Here is a 16554-nt window from a genome sequence, read left to right as displayed (position 1 = left end):
GTATTGAGCAGTATTGGGCAGTATTGGGCAGTATTGAGCAGTATTGGGCAGTATTGGGCAGTATTGAGCAGTATTGGGCAGTATTGAGCAGTATTGGGCAGTATTGAGCAGTATTGAGCAGTATTGGGCAGTATTGGGCAGTATTGAGCAGTATTGAGCAGTATTGGGCAGTATTGGGCAGTATTGAGCAGTATTGAGGAGTATTGGGCAGTATTGGGCAGTATTGGGCAGTATTGAGCAGTATTGGGCAGTATTGAGCAGTATTGGGCAGTATTGAGCAGTATTGGGCAGTATTGAGCAGTATTGAGCAATATTGGGCTGTATTGGGCGGTATTGAGCAGTATTGAGCAGTATTGAGCAGTATTGGGCAGTATTGGGCAGTATTGGGCAGTATTGAGCAGTATTGGGCAGTATTGGGCTGTATTGAGCAGTATTGAGCAGTATTGAGCAGTATTGGGCAGTATTGAGCAGTATTGGGCAGTATTGAGCAGTATTGAGCAATATTGAGCGGTATTGGGCGGTATTGAGCAGTATTGAGCAGTATTGAGCAGTATTGGGCAGTATTAGGCAGCAATGAGCAGTTTTGAGCAGTATTGAGCAGTATTGAGCAGTATTGAGCAGTATTGGGCAGTATTGAGCAGTATTGAGCAGTATTGGGCAGTATTGGGCAGTATTGGGCAGTATTGGGCGGTATTGGGCAGTATTGAGCAGTATTGAGCAGTATTGGGCAGTATTGGGCAGTATTGAGCAGTATTGGGCAGTATTGGGCAGTATTGAGCAGTATTGAGCAGTATTGAGCAGTATTGGGCAGTATTGAGCAGTATTGGGCAGTATTGGGCAGTATTGGGCAGTATTGGGCAGTATTGGGCAGTATTGAGCAGTATTGAGCAGTATTGGGCAGTATTGGGCAGTATTGAGCAGTATTGGGCAGTATTAGGCAGCAATGAGCAGTTTTGAGCAGTATTGAGCAGTATTGAGCAGTATTGGGCAGTATTGAGCAGTATTGAGCAGTATTGAGCAGTATTGGGCAGTATTGAGCAGTTTTGAGCAGTATTGAGCAGTATTGTGCAGTATTGGGCAGTATTGTGCAGTAGTGGGCAGTATTGGGCAGCAATGAGCAGTTTTGAGCAGTATTGAGCACACAGACGTGTGGGAGTGTATGTACATACCCACACATGTTGGCACAGTGCCGTTCCACTGGGCCAGAGAGTTGGGCACGGCCTCACACCTGATGGCACTGGCACCGTGGAGAGAGTAGCCTGGGTTACACTCGAACAGCACAAATGTGCCCAATCCAAAGTCATTCCCAATGCGCTTCCCATAGCGAGGCTCGGGCATGGAGCTGCACTGGGAAGCACTGGTCCGTGGAACAGCTGCGAACATGGAAGAGGAAAAACATTTGATTTTTATAAATCTGCATAACAAAAATACACTATACAGTTCAAAAGTTTGGAGTAAATAACTCTTACATCAGTGTATAGTAGGGGTGATTCGATACATATCACGATACTGAACTCACGATACGATATTATTGTAATACTCCAAGACATGATCAAAGGTTAACAAAAAATGTACTGTTGATTAAAATGCTAAATTTGGTATTGCATTGGGGTGTAAATCAATAGTCTTGGACTTGGTGCTGGAAACCCAATACACAGGACAATAGAGACGCCAGAATATAAATATTCATGATTCTGAAGCTGAAAACAGAATTATTTTAGATCAATATTCCTGCACTCGGTCACTGACTAGATATATTTAAAATAATGTAGGCCACTTTTTACTTGTAACATAAGATATTTGCCTTTATGAGGACCCATTGCATTATTATACATTATATTCAACATTATATAGTAGTTTAATGTAGTACTGACACTAAACTCTGAAAACTTCTCAGTTCTCACACAGTATGTTTTTTTGGGTGAACTATACACAATACATTTTGTCACTATCCACGATACACATTGTTGCATTTTTGTATTGCGATATATTGTGACACGATATATTGTTAAACCCCTAGTGTATACTGCAAAATAGCATGAGTAGAATGTAAGTATTCTTTTCCAACAGCCGTAATGTAAGTTCACTACAGAGCAGTTGAGAAATACACACCTTGATACACGAAATGAAAACCTTTAGCTGTATTGGGTCCCTCGGTTTTGAACCTGATGGTGATTTCATTGGCAGAGCTCAGCGGCAATGGCTCTCCTATGAAATGAGAAATTTGAGGAGGTGAGGGAAAGAAAAACAGCTCTTATCTGTCTACAACATCGGCATAAACGAGATCATCAGTATGTGTGCCACATCAACAGGGTTAAAGAAATGATGTGTCTTCAGATCACCAACAAGAGCCGTCCACAGGGTGAGAATAGGAGTGGAAATGTGTGTTGCATCCTTTACTATTTTAATACAACATGCATTGTTACGAATTATATTGTATACAGTGTCAGCATAGAAATTTGAGCGAAAAGTTTAACTTTCATAAATTTAATAGCATTGCACTAACATGTTGCTAGGAAAATAATGAGATTATCTAATAATTCACTAATAATCTGAGCATTCAAATTCACACAAATAATATGCAACACAGTATTTTAATTAAATCTCTTTATTTTGTTATTATTAATGCATTTATTAAAATATATTCATACAATTTATATTTTATATTCAAATATTAAAAAAACATAAAAAATGTAACACATATAGGATGATTTAAACATAAATAAATAATAAACACTATTAATAGTTTACCAATTCTTTAGTAATCTTGTAAAACCTAAAATAAAATAAATTTCATTCAAATATATTATATTACAATATTATATTATATTATTATAACCCACTTCGTATGATCAAGATCATGCGGCGGTGTCTCCAAGCCTTGGTTATATGGAGGAAGCCTTGGTTCCTATCCCAGGTCTTTGTATCGAGTCTCGCTCTCGACAGATGCTTCTCTCACGAGCCTCTTGATTCGGTCTCAGAAAAGTTTCTGACCCTCAAAACTGTGTTCCTTCGAGCCATTTCCTCACTAAAAATAGTAGGAGATCTTCAGGCCTTATCGGTATCTCGTGCCTGGAATTTGCACCCGGGATGGTCAAAGCTTTCCTCTATCCTAAGCGAAGATATGTTCTGAAAGTTCCTACTCACGTACTAGCGGCCTATCGTTCTGCAGGCGTTCCGTCCTCCTCCTTTCAAAGATCAAGACCAGGAACAATGTAACCTCATCTGTCCAGTCAGAGCACCAGACACCTACAGTACTTAGCATAAGTGAACACACCCAAGCTAAAGTTGACTGAAAAGAGGAATAAAAAATAATCTTTGGGATTTTTGGAATTTGGAAATTGATCTTAAAGCCTTAATTTAAAAAATGAGGAAAAATCCAACCTTTAAGGACGCCAATTTTCTTTGTATTGTGGGAATTCAACATAGGGGTGTCCTGACTTACGCAACCTGTATGTTAACTAAGAACATTTATTTATTTACGATACATTATTCATTCACAAAGAAAATTGGTGTCCTTAAAAGTTGGATTTTTCCTCATTTTTTAAATTAAGGCATTAAGATCAATTTCAAAAAGATGATTTTTTTATTCCTCTTTTTAGTCAACTTTAGCATGAGCGTGTTCACTTATGCTAAGCACTGTATGTCCACAGAGCTGCCCTGTGGAGAAAGCCTGATCAACTGTCAGTCTGCTTTGGGTCTTCCAGCATTCATGCACACTGTTAGCAAGTGGATAGTTGAGGCTATCTCCCTCGCTTATGAGGTTTCGGGCAAGACTTCACCGTTGGCCATTAGAGCCCATTCTATGAGGAAAATGGCGGTCTCCAAGGCTCTATCCCTTCAAAAGGTTTGCGACGCTTCTTTTTTTTTGCACGTTTTTGTCAGGTTTTATGACTTGAACGTGAATGCCCCTGGGTCAAGAGTTCTCAGGTCGTAACCACAGCATGAACGAGACCGGCCGTATGGCGTTCGGACATTCTCGTTCCCAAAGCGTCATTGATGCAGCGCGATGCAGCGCATTGATGTACGTCCTACATCCCTGTGATCGACTTGCTTTGGCTAAATTAAAGGGGTCATGACATGGTTTTTGTTTTATTATGTTCCCTTAGGTGCAATTATAGTATTACTATAATTTTTTGGACAAAAACCTTTCAAAATTGAGTGATTTATGACCTTTTCCCACCCTGTTTCTCATCCTCTGATTCAAACAGTTTGTTTTGGGGGTGTTTCCCTTTTAAGAGTTCAGTGTTAACGCCCACTGTTGTGATTGGCTAACGTCAGTGCTTATGCATACAAAAAAAGTAGTTTTAAGATGAAATACATTACTTACAGTGTGCGGCGTCGTTGTTGGGCCTAGAATAGTCGGCGCAGACTGATCTTTAAGCAAAAGTTTTCTGGCAAAGCCAGCATCATACTGAGATTTGTTATCAAAAGAGTCATCCTTGAAATGTAGAGAACACACGCTTAAATGAACACTGCCGTGACTGGGACGTCCGCAAAGAATAAACTGCAACCGTTTTTCCCTGACGTCTGGATCTTTCGGCAGCGTATTTAAACATGTTGTTTGTCCTCAGCCAGGAACAGCACATCTGCGTGGCATTGCAAACTTCTTGTAAATAGACCCACCCGCTGCGTTTACTGTCTATGCTCGCTGCACGTCGACTGAACACATGTGCACGCGAAAGCGATGCGATGATGCGAAATCAGGCGTAGTTATCTTGCGCTTGAGGCGGTCATATGCAAACGACTGGTACGTCACTTCGTACTGGATCGTCACTTCATACCATGGATCCACAACAAGCTGTATTTAGAGCTTGATTAAATAAATGTTCGTTTATAATGGGGAGGACATTTCATAGATTAAGGACATCTTAATCTATGAAACTTGCAGGAAGTTTTAATGGTAAAAAGACCTCTTATATACCAAAAGATCAAGGCAAATTTGGTTTCTCATGTCATGACCCCTTTAAAGCTAACGCCGTTCAGACCGGATGTCATTTTATTCTTTCCCGCTCGTGACGTTCACTCTCGCCATTGGGCTAGTTGACACATCCGCATCAGACGCAATCACGCGGGGCGTTCCCAAAGCGTCATCAACGCAGTGTCTCGTTCACTTCTCAGGGAACTAGTGTTACTGTCGTGACCTGAGACGTTTTTTAGGTCAACTCATATTTTACTTTATTTCAAGTTGTAGTTTTAGTTAATGATAATAACCCTGGTATAAACGCTGCAGCCCGACTGCGTGTCAGAAGCACATTAACATCGACACACAGCAGGAACGAGATCTGACAGCGTAGTTTAATGTCAGACGAGCCTTTAGTTGGTGTACCGCGGTAAACAAAGCCTTTACCTGAGTGAGAGCCGTAGCTGGAGCTGAGGAGCGCAGACTCGGTCGAGGGCCCGTCGAAGATCTCAACCACATCATTAGAGCTCGTCTGGAAGAACAGAAACTGGCCGAAGAGAACTGTAGTGAGAGAGAGAAGACATTGTATTGACACAGAAGAAGAAAGGAGTCTTTAAAACAGACACTAACTATAAACACTGACTGCTGTGTCACTGTCTATGGTGTGTAAGATCTGACTACAGTGTGTTTGAGTACAGTGTGTTTGAGTACAGTGTGTTTGAGTACAGTGTGTTTGAGTACAGTGTTCATATCTCTGAGGGTCCGTACAGCATCTATAGAAATCTTTCCTCATTCGGCGTCACTCCCAGAGGAAGTGTTTCCTGAGATTCTGCTCTTTTATAGGATGAAAATGTAAGCAAATATTTATCTATCATCCAAGCATCAACTTACAATATCTATCCATCCATCCATCCATCCATCTATCTATCTATCTATCTATCTATCTATCTATCTATCTATCTATCTATCTATCTATCTATCTATCTATCTATCTATCTATCTATCTATCTATCTATCCCATCCATCCATCCATCCATCCATCCATCCATCCATCTATCTATCTATCTATCTATCTATCTATCTATCTATCTATCTATCTATCTATCTATCTATCTATCTATCTATCTATCTATCTATCTATCTATCTATCTATCCCATCCATCCATCCATCCATCCATCTATCTAGAATCAGAAACAATTGATATATTCCAAACATTTCCCAAACATCTCCTTTATGAAGCGTCTTTCCTCTGGTTAACAGAAACGGCGTTCTCCCATAGTGGCTTTCAAAGGGACCTCGTGTGAAACAAGCACTCCTAGAGCTAATAAAACCTAGAGTATATGACATCTTCAACATTATAGCTCATATTTCTGTCCCCCTTATAGCAGTGTTCCCAACACAATCATCACTTATTGAATTCAGTAATAACCAACCCTACTAAAGTCACCGCACAAAAGCCCTAACAAGAGACTCAAACTTCTGCAGGGAAATGCCATAAATTAATATCGCAACTCCAAATAAAGCTATAAACCAGTGGAGTCGTCAATAGAGGAACTGTAAAGAGAGTAAGTGAATGTGTTTCGCCCGAAGGCCTCAGAACACAGTCTGCCTTCAGGCCATCGGCGTGCATTAGACAGATGACAAAACACCGGTAGAAAAGGTGAGAAAAACACAGCCATATGTTTGCCATTTCCTATGAATAATTCACAATCACTCTCGCTCTTTTTTTTTACTTTCAGGCATTTGAAGGAAATGTATTTCCTGTAATTGGATGAGGGACGGTAGTTGCACATTTGTTTCGTTTGAAAGCAGCAGAACACAATTTCAGCAACATATGAAGTTCACCTGAGGAGGTGAAGCAGAGATAACGCAATAATACAGCCACACAACACTGGGACTTTCTGAAATCTTATACTGAAGGTTCATTACCAAACATCATTTTTAAATCAGTGTTTTTGTCTTGTTTTCCTGTTGAAATAGCTCAAAATTACATACATGTACAGTAGTGGCCAAAAGTGATTGATAAAGATTTTGTGAAAGTTTTTGTAAGCATATCGTGTAGTTGTGCTTGCAGTTGATTGTTTTATTCGCGATAATAATGCAATGAATCATGAAACATTTTGTCGACATAATTTTTGGCCAAAAATTATGAACAGTGTCAGAAAATATGGGAGATGCAATAAATGCTAGAAAATATGGGCAATGCAATACATTCAAGAAAATATGGTGGATGTAATAAACGCAAGAAAATGTGGGGAGTGTCAGAAAAAAATGAGGGATGCAATAAATGTAAGGCAATAAGGAGAATTTATTAAATGAAAGAAAATATGGAGGGTTGTGTAATAAATGCAAGAAAATATTGGGTTGCAGAAAATATGGTGATGCAATAAATGTCATAAAAAATGGAGGATGCAATAAATGCAAGCCAATATGGAGAATTTAATAAATGCAAGAAAATATGGATGATGTAATAAATTATAATTACAATTAATAATAATATAATTATTATTATAATTCATCTTAATTTTATTCATTAATTAATCTTAATTTTGTAAAGTGGCCACAGTGACAGATTGCCCGCCGGGTTCGACTGTTTGTGACACATTCACATGGTGATGGTTTGTCTCATGAATATTAATTTGGTGATCCTCGACACTGAACTTCCTGGAGTGCCCAGGAACTAATTAATATTCATGAGACAAGTCTTAACTATAGCTTGCATTCCCCCATGCGAAATATTTCTACTCAACCTTTTCCCTTGTTTTTATAAATATTTCAATACATCTCCAATAAGTATGAGCATAGAGATCAGATATATCCGCACTTCAAAATACAACTATAATCAACATTATTAAAACTGTCACGATCCCATATACGGGATATCTAACTTTACTTCGCTATATTACTATTAAATCCTAATCTAATTATGACAAACTATATATCGTTGGAAAGGTCTAAGACTCCTAAATAGATATTTTAGCGCTGTTTTTTTCTTACAAATTATGTTTGAACAGTAATGTATGAATTTATGACAAGAGTGCGCCTCAAAAAATCGACGTCATTAGAGGAGTTTCGGACCTTTGTCACAAAAAGTCGACGCACACACTTTTAATAATTGAAACTTTGGTTTTTAATGCTACAAAAGTTCATAATAAAACATAATCTAGTATTTGTCAATAAAAAAAAGATAAAATTATATTTTAAAAAGTAAAGTAAGAAGTCCTCTAAAAAGTATAATATATATTTTATATATATATATATATATATATATATATATATATATATATATATATATATATATAAATAATTGTTTTTTATTATTATTATATCACATATTTTAGTAGTTATCATAAATTAGGTATCATTTGAAAGCTTACGAACTCAGAATTTATCCTGTGAAAACCTTTTTGAAATTGGATGTTGTGTTACCATAGAAACGGTATTTTTTATTAGGCCCCTCCCCTTTTGGGCATCATCTTTCATAATTTATTATCAAAACCTTTTCTAATATTGACAAAACACATATTGTCAGAAAGGTCTGAGTCTCAAGGTTCCATATTTAGTGTCAGAAGTGATATTTGGATAGAAATTTATGAATTTGTTACAGCAGATTGCATACAATTAAATTCAATGGAATGCAATGGCACCCGGTGGCTATTTTTGGTACTACGCCTAAACAAAATCTCATGGGAACTTTAATTTTTGTGATATCAACTTGAAATTTGGAACACAACTTGGTTAGATATATAGCTTTCATTTTATAGTAATTTTATAGTAAAAAATATTTTGTAAAATATTTATTTTATATTAAAAAAATATTAATAAAGTAAATTTGATTTACTGTCAATTATAACTTCCATAACTTTTTCATACTTTAATTTATTGAAGGGCTTTCACATCAGTAATAACCTGCTGATTATTTTCTTTAAAACAAGACCAAACTTAGGTCTGTATTCCAAAACATTCTTGAATTACAACTATTTAAGTTTGTATAGTGCATTTAAATGACAATTATAAAAGGGGGGGGGGGGGGGGTGACAGCTAAGGGGTTAAAGCATATCATTGGTTCAAATCTTAGCATAACCATCTTAGCATAACTGACTGCTAAACATGAATTATTTTCACTCACTGGCATTGACTAAACAAAGTGTTTTCGCTAATTACAACTATATGCTTCATCTTCAATCAGCTCTATTTGAACCGCCTCTATTATCAGCAGTCAATAATAAAAACCTCCTGGAATTAATATTTCAGAGGACGAGATGCCAAAGCCCTCTCGGGTGTGCGGTTTGGCAAGCTTAGCCGATCTTATTATAATACAGGTACAGGATATTAGTCAGTAAATCAATATCATGCATCCATTGCACGATTAATCCTGACAGACACAAAGGACGCTGGGTAATTGGGTCTTCTGTTGTTTTTACACACGAAGCGTGTGGTGTTTGATCCTCACACAATGTCAGATAAGCAACAGTTCTCCACACACACACACACAGGTCACACACGACTCTCCCCCGAGGACTGATCAATTAAACAAGAGTCGCGCAGGAACAGTCAGAATGATCCGAACTCATGCGCAGAATAGAAAGCTCAGCCTTTTCAACTGGTAATGGTTTATTAAGTCGAGGAAATGGCACTGCTGTTGGCAAGGCAACCACTTCCCATCTCAACAAGGACAGCTAATCCAGTAGACACGTTTCCAGCTGAGGTCAGGGCTGTGATGTAGAAGGGTAACGGTGAACGTCTGTTCATGTCCTCCGCATCTAACAGCGCCTTCGGGCTTTTACCAGAGCACAAAGAAATCAGCGATTGTTCCTTCTCAGACGAACTCTGATGGACCAACAAACAGCTTCTATTGTAGCTGGCTTCAGAAGTGTTTATCATTTCACATTTTTTCATGTTTTCCAAAGTTTGAAAATGAGCCAACATCTTTGAGATGAAACTGATACCTCCATATTTTCTTGCATTTATTAAATTCTCCAAATTGTCATGCATTTATTGCATCCCTCATTTTTTCTGAAACTCCCTATATTTTCTTGCATTTATTACATCATTCATATTTGCTAGCATTTATTGCATTCCCCATATGTTATGCTTATCCTATATTTTATTGCATTTATTAAATTCTCCATATTATTTTGCCTTTATTGCATACCAATATTTTCTGCATCTCCCATACTTTCTTCTGCATCCCCATATTGTCTTGCATTTATTAAATTCACCATATTGTCATGCATTTATTGCATCCGTCATTTTTTCTTACACTCCCTATATTTTCTTGCATTTATTGCATTCCCCATATGTTCTGCTTATCCTATATTTTCTTGCATTTATGAAATTCTCCATATTGTCTTGCATTTATTGCATCCCTCATATTTTCTGACACTCTTGTGATAAATGTGTCCGTTCAAGCAAAACAGCTCATCACATTCTCCTGGTTCCTGTCAAAAATCAGGTCCACACAGCGTCTGCTCCTTCAACAACAGAGACTAACTAGACCTTAATGCCGACAGAATGATGGGAAGAAAAGGAATCGGCCTGGAGCCGGATCCGCGGGAGATCCGATGTTACACCTCAATGCTAACACACACAACAACTTCAAACACTAGCAGACAACATGGATATAAACCCCCGGCGCTCTGACACAAACTCGTGTCAATTATTCAAGGCGGTGCAACAGACATTAAGAACAACAGCGACGACAAACATTAGTGCTAGCAAAGCGCTGGTATTGGTGCAGTTAAAACTCTGTGACTCATCTCTCAGGAGTACGCTTCTTCCCAGCGTGTTTCTCGCTAGGCTAAGCCGCAGGCAATGTTCACACACACCGACGTCTGGCTTTCCAGAGACAATCGAGGAAAAGTTTTGCACTTAAACAACTCTGGATCTGCTTTACATTCTCCTCTGGCCCTGTCTTGACTACAGACCCACATCGGTTTAAAGAGAACAATTTATGTTCATTTATGTATTTTGGCGTCTGCTACAATACATTTACATGATCTAAATGTTTTTTTCTCATACTGTACATAACTGTGTTTGAGCTCCTGTCTCTTTAAAGCCAAGCTTTTCAAAAAAGCCCAGTCCGCTCTGATTGGTCAACCAGTACATTATAAATAAATTAAAAAATTGTTGCATTTATTCAATTCTCCATATTGCCTTGCATTTATTGCATCTCCATATTTTCTGCATCTTCAATTTTTTTCATCTTTAACACTCCCTATAATTTCTTGCATTTATTACATCATTCATATTTTCTTGCATTTATTACATCGCATATATTTTCTGCATTTATTACATCGCATATATTTTCTGCATCCCCGTATGTTCGTGCATTTATTAAATTCTCCATATGTTCTTGAATTTACTGCATCCCTCATTTTTTTGACACTCCCATATTATCTTGCATTTATTGCAACCCCATATTTTCTGCATCCAAATATTTTCCTGCATTTATTCTTATCTTACTCCCTCAACTCTTTAACTTTGGTCTTAAAGAAAGTTCATAGTTTCCCCACATTCATATTTGTACAATACGATCTTTCTGACAGGACTTGAACGCATCAGTTTTTTCTTTGTGAGTTTGCAGGTCACATGCACGAACAGCTATATTTCACACTAAAGAAAAGGTAAAATGAAAAACGCATAATAGGCGTTTGATTCTGCGTTCAGGGCTCGCTTCTCCAACACTGGCTTTCATGTTAATTGCATTTGCCTGCAGTTTGTTTTCTGTTTTGGAGATTGCCAAGGTGGAACAAGCATTTACAGCCGACGCTCAGAGATGGAAGCGGGTGATCGTGTGTGTGTGTGTGTGTGTGTGTGTGAGCGATGGCTTTGTAGAATCCACAGCTACACACGTGGGTGTCTGCAGTCATTCGGTGTGTTTGATGCGACACTGGCCCGCGGGCACGTCCTCACACACACACACACACACACACACACACACAAACCCCCGTGCCGAAGAGCCACGTGTCCTCGGGCCCAGATTCCCGCGCTCATGCCACCAGTTTAAGGGGGTGTGAATTTGGACTGTTGACAGGGAGCAAGTTGGGATTAGCGTGATCAATGCAACTATACATCCAAGACATTGTGATTGGCATAAAAACCCCGAGCTCTGCATAAAACACGAAGCTGTCTGCTGCAGTTTACATAAATCTAATCGAGTCTCTAATGCAGAGGCTCTCACGAAGCTGCCAAGATTTCTCATTTGCTGGAAACACTGAGGGATTCGGGAACAACGGGAACAGATTTTCTTCCGTGCTGCTCAGATGCACAATGTACGGTTGGTCGACAACTTTCTATAAACACGCGCGCGGGAGTCTAATACGTACGATTCATGCCTAAGGCGCTCGTTTGGCAGCTGTGAATAATTCAGTTTTCCTTTCAAAAGACAGATGCTGTTTAAAAAATGTCCGGATTTATTATTTGTGACAGAATAATTAAACATTAAAAGCTGGCCATAGAAACAGAGAACTGCCTTATTATTCCGTTCAAAAGGTCCTATATAATTGACGAGCTTAAATGAGAAATAAATACTTCTGACAGTTCTTTTCAGAGACAGAATTATCCCTCAGTTTGAGCCCCGACATCTAATTGATCTCCAACAGGATGCATTTTTAACTAAATAAAACCTTGATTGAAGTTGTGGTTATTTTCTTCCTTTTAGTCATTAAAGTCGACATGAAACACATTTTACTTCCATAATTGGACATGATAGTCAATGAGAAAAATAAATGCAAATATGAACTTTACAGACTGACATGCTTCAAAGAGTCTTTGATGAATAGAAAGTTCAAAAGAACTATTTTTTTCTTAATTACAAATCTTGGTAACATTTTATTCCAAGTGTTTATGTATAATGAATTATAAAGGTATTCATAATGTACATTAAAATGCATTCTATCTTTTCATAAATAAAACAAAGTTAACATGCATTATAATATTCACAGATTTCCGTTGTTTGTCGTGTGTTTTAATGCATTATAATTTCTAATGATATTATAACTGTGGTTGAAGTTATCCATAAGGTGCATTACAAGGCATAATTAATGCATAAAAATACTTTTACAATGCATTATATAAAGGCTTTATGTAAAGTGTTACCGATATGTTTTGTAACATTACAAGTCACATTTTTTTTACCATTTCTTTGAATTAATTTTAAGCAAAGAAAAATAGTTTTAAACTTGGAATGTCATTCGCCAATTATTTGCATAAAATATTTGTACAGAAGTACAAAATAAGTCCTTGTCAGAGACTAAAAATGCAATGGAGGGAAAGTCACTAGTCTGACCATGTTCAATTTTAAATCTGAGGAAGAAAACTCGAAAAGTTGAGAGTTTTTTGAAGAGTTGAGAACTTCAAGTCCTGTTTGATGTGATATTTTAAGAAGACCTTCAGCGGTTGGTGTTTTATATTCTTTCTTCTTATAGACAGTTAAATCATCAGAACGCTTTCATAATCAAGTGAGACGCCTCACGGCATCATCTCTAAACTCTTGCCATTTAGTAGAGTTAGAACGCATTAATATAAACTGAAGAGGGTTTGAAACTGATAAAAGACATGAAAGAAGGGCTACTCCAATAAAAGTTAGGATGTGTGTCTTTCACACTACACTTTTCTCAGACAGTTCATGCTAGGTTTGAAACTGATACGAAAGTACTTCAAAAGTCAACTGAATATCATTACATATAATTGCAGATTAAAAAAACGATGCATTTTTTCGGCACATCTTTTGCAATGCATTAGTTGCAAACAGACGCGAGAGTTTTTCTGTGCATCTGAAGTTTTAGTAAATTACAGTAAGTTACTGTACCGACACTGATGATGCAATTTTAATGCGATCCAGAACCAAAATTTACAGTATGAGAGGCAAGGGGAGAGCTTCATCTAACTCCGCTATATGGAGCAAAACAATCAAAAACATTAATTAAATGCAATAGTATGCAATAGTCAGGTATTTTTTTTGTGCAATTTTTCCAAAATGGGGTTCAAAATGCGTGATAACACTAACATGCATTTATTGCATCCCCATATTTTCTGCAACTCCCACATTTTCTTGCAATTATTAAATTCTTCATATTGTCTTGCATTTATTGCATCCTCCTTATTTTCTGACACTCCCCATTTTTTTGCAGAGAAAACTAGTAACAAATTTAAGGTTCAATAAAATATGATTATATGGTTACAAAATAATCATACTGCACTGACATTATGGGATGAGAACAGAACTTGAGCTGAATTGATCTGAATAATGACTCTATTGTCTTCAGTATTATTATTATATATTTGATGAAGTTCGCATCATTGATTCTGTTCTTTAGCTACAGCAGCTTTTGAGTCACATCTTGTTCGATTACATCTCATCTCGTTTTAATAGAAAGTAACCTTTCACAGGCTGGTCAATACAATAAAGTGACATTTGCTTGGGCCACGTCTGCGGTATCTGCAGATCTGTAGTCCTATAGCCGTCCTGGAGAGCAGAAATTTCTCCGGTTCATATAAGGTCACTGAAACATTCTCCTTCGTTTGATCCTGGACGCTGTGCACAGTCGACGCCGCTTGTTACAAGCAAAACTAAACAAATGCAATGTGTACATGCATAAAATATGAGGCTCTGAGCTCTACACATGATCTCAGTCACCCCAGAGACTCAAAGCACAAACCCTTTCAGAAGTGGAGATCCTGCTGGCAAAACAGCCCGTCTGAGATTCAGATTTTAGAAATCCTTTAAGCGTTGTTACATACACACATGCGCATTTCATTTGTGACTGCTGTGCCTATTCAATTACAGGAAAAGCAGTTCTCAGAAATGAAAAGAAAAAGGGTTAGTTTCACAGTGGCACATGCATGTTAGTACAGTAGCAGCTTATATCAGTAACCTTGATGGTGATTTGTGTTCAGGTTGAAAACGGTTTCTTACCGAACTCTCCTGGCACCGAGATCTCGTACACGCAGGACTGGCCCTCGGTGTAGTTGCGGGGATAGTTCGGGGACAGAACGGTGCCCTCGGACCCCGTCGACCGGCTCCCACATGGAGCTGCAGGAAACAAACATGATCACATTCAGTCTCAATGCAGAATAATAACCAAGACACATCGTTTCTATCATTTTATGCTCGTTTTACAGACCAGTTTAACATGTTGATCAGCTGTCTTTCTTTATTTCTTGTTTTAATGCATTTTGAATTTAAATAAAATGTTCTTGATTATTTTTGATATGCAAGCCACCATTACTCATCTCTTCCGTGAGCACTTATCATAGAGAAAAAAAAAAAAAAAAAAAAAAAAAAACCTTTTTCTTGAAATCTTCGCTTGTCTGGTTTATGCTACTCTGAGCAATGTTTGAACTTTGTATTCTGAGCACTTCTTGCGTTGTTTTGCCTCTCCATGATGACTCGCTTGGTTTAATCCTCAAATGTAAGTCGCTTTGGATAAAAGCGTCTGCTAAATGACTAAATGTAAATGTAAATGTAAATGATTACTATAGAATCAATTCCAATTCCATTCTATTAATGTCCTTAATTACAGTCTGCACTGAAGGAATCATGTTGCTGTGTTCATTGATCTTTTGGATGGATTAATAGATGGACGGATGGATGGATGGATGATTAATAGATGGAGGGATGATTGATGGATGGATGATTGATGGACAGATTAATGGATAGATGGAGGATTGATGGATAGATTAAATGATGGATGGATGATTGATTGATTGATGATTGATGGATGGATGGATGATTGATAGATGGATGATTGTTGGATGGATGGATGATGATTGATGATGGATGGATGGATGATTGATTGACGGATGATTAATGGATGGATGATTGATTGATGGATGGATGTTTGATGGATGGATGGATGATTGATGGATGGATGGATGATTGATGATGGATGGATGATTGATGGATGGATGATTGATGGATGGATGGATGATTGATGATGGATGGATGGATGATTGATGGATGGATGGATGGATGATGATTGATGATGGATGGATGGATGGATGATTGATTGACGGATGATTAATGGATGGATGATTGACGGATGGATGGATGTTTGATGGATGGATGGATGATTGATGGATGGATGGATGATTGATGATGAATGGATGATTGATGGATGGATGATTGATTGATGGATGGATGGATGATTAATGGATGGATGATTGGTGATGGATGGATGGATGGATGATTGACGGATGGATGATTAATGGATGGATGAGTGATTGATGGATGGATGATTGATTGACGGATGATTAATGTATGGATGATTGATTGATGGATGGATGGATGATTGATGGACGGATGGATGATTGATGATGGATGGATGGATGATGGATGGATCATTTATACTTAAAAACACTGAAAATATATGCAGGAACACAAATATCAAAGATAATTTGAAAAAAGCTTAAGTAATAAAATATAAGATTTAGACAAAATAATAATACAAAATAATACAATAATAATAAAAATATGGTTTGATGCTGACAAATCCAGTGTGTAGTTACATTATAGCTGAATAATATCGCGAATTATGAACCCTTATAAAAGTTCTTGCAATAAACATATTTTTTGAAAAACTGCCTTGTATTGTTAGAGTTAATACAAAATATCCTGACACTTCCTTTAAAAACATGTACATGTACC

General features: G+C 37.6%; 1 protein-coding gene across 1 annotated transcript in view; it reads right to left on the bottom strand.

The window, feature by feature from the left end:
- csmd3a (CUB and Sushi multiple domains 3a) overlaps positions 1-16554 on the bottom strand; it is a 307148-nt gene that overhangs the window by 191792 nt on the left and 98802 nt on the right. Inside the window, exons 25-28 of the mRNA XM_077229908.1 lie at positions 14824-14940; positions 5351-5464; positions 2113-2208; positions 1170-1373 (exon numbers count right to left, since the gene is read on the bottom strand). Coding sequence (XP_077086023.1) covers positions 1170-1373; positions 2113-2208; positions 5351-5464; positions 14824-14940 — 531 coding nt within the window. The remainder of the gene's footprint in view (positions 1-1169; positions 1374-2112; positions 2209-5350; positions 5465-14823; positions 14941-16554) is intronic.

Source organism: Siphateles boraxobius, unplaced genomic scaffold (genome assembly GCF_051911475.1).
Source record: "Siphateles boraxobius isolate OS27281-9 unplaced genomic scaffold, OSU_SipBor_1 137, whole genome shotgun sequence".
Taxonomy (NCBI): Eukaryota; Metazoa; Chordata; class Actinopteri; order Cypriniformes; family Leuciscidae; genus Siphateles; species Siphateles boraxobius.
The sequence above is the reverse complement of the archived record's forward strand: the minus strand, read 5'-3'. Positions and strand labels throughout refer to the sequence as shown.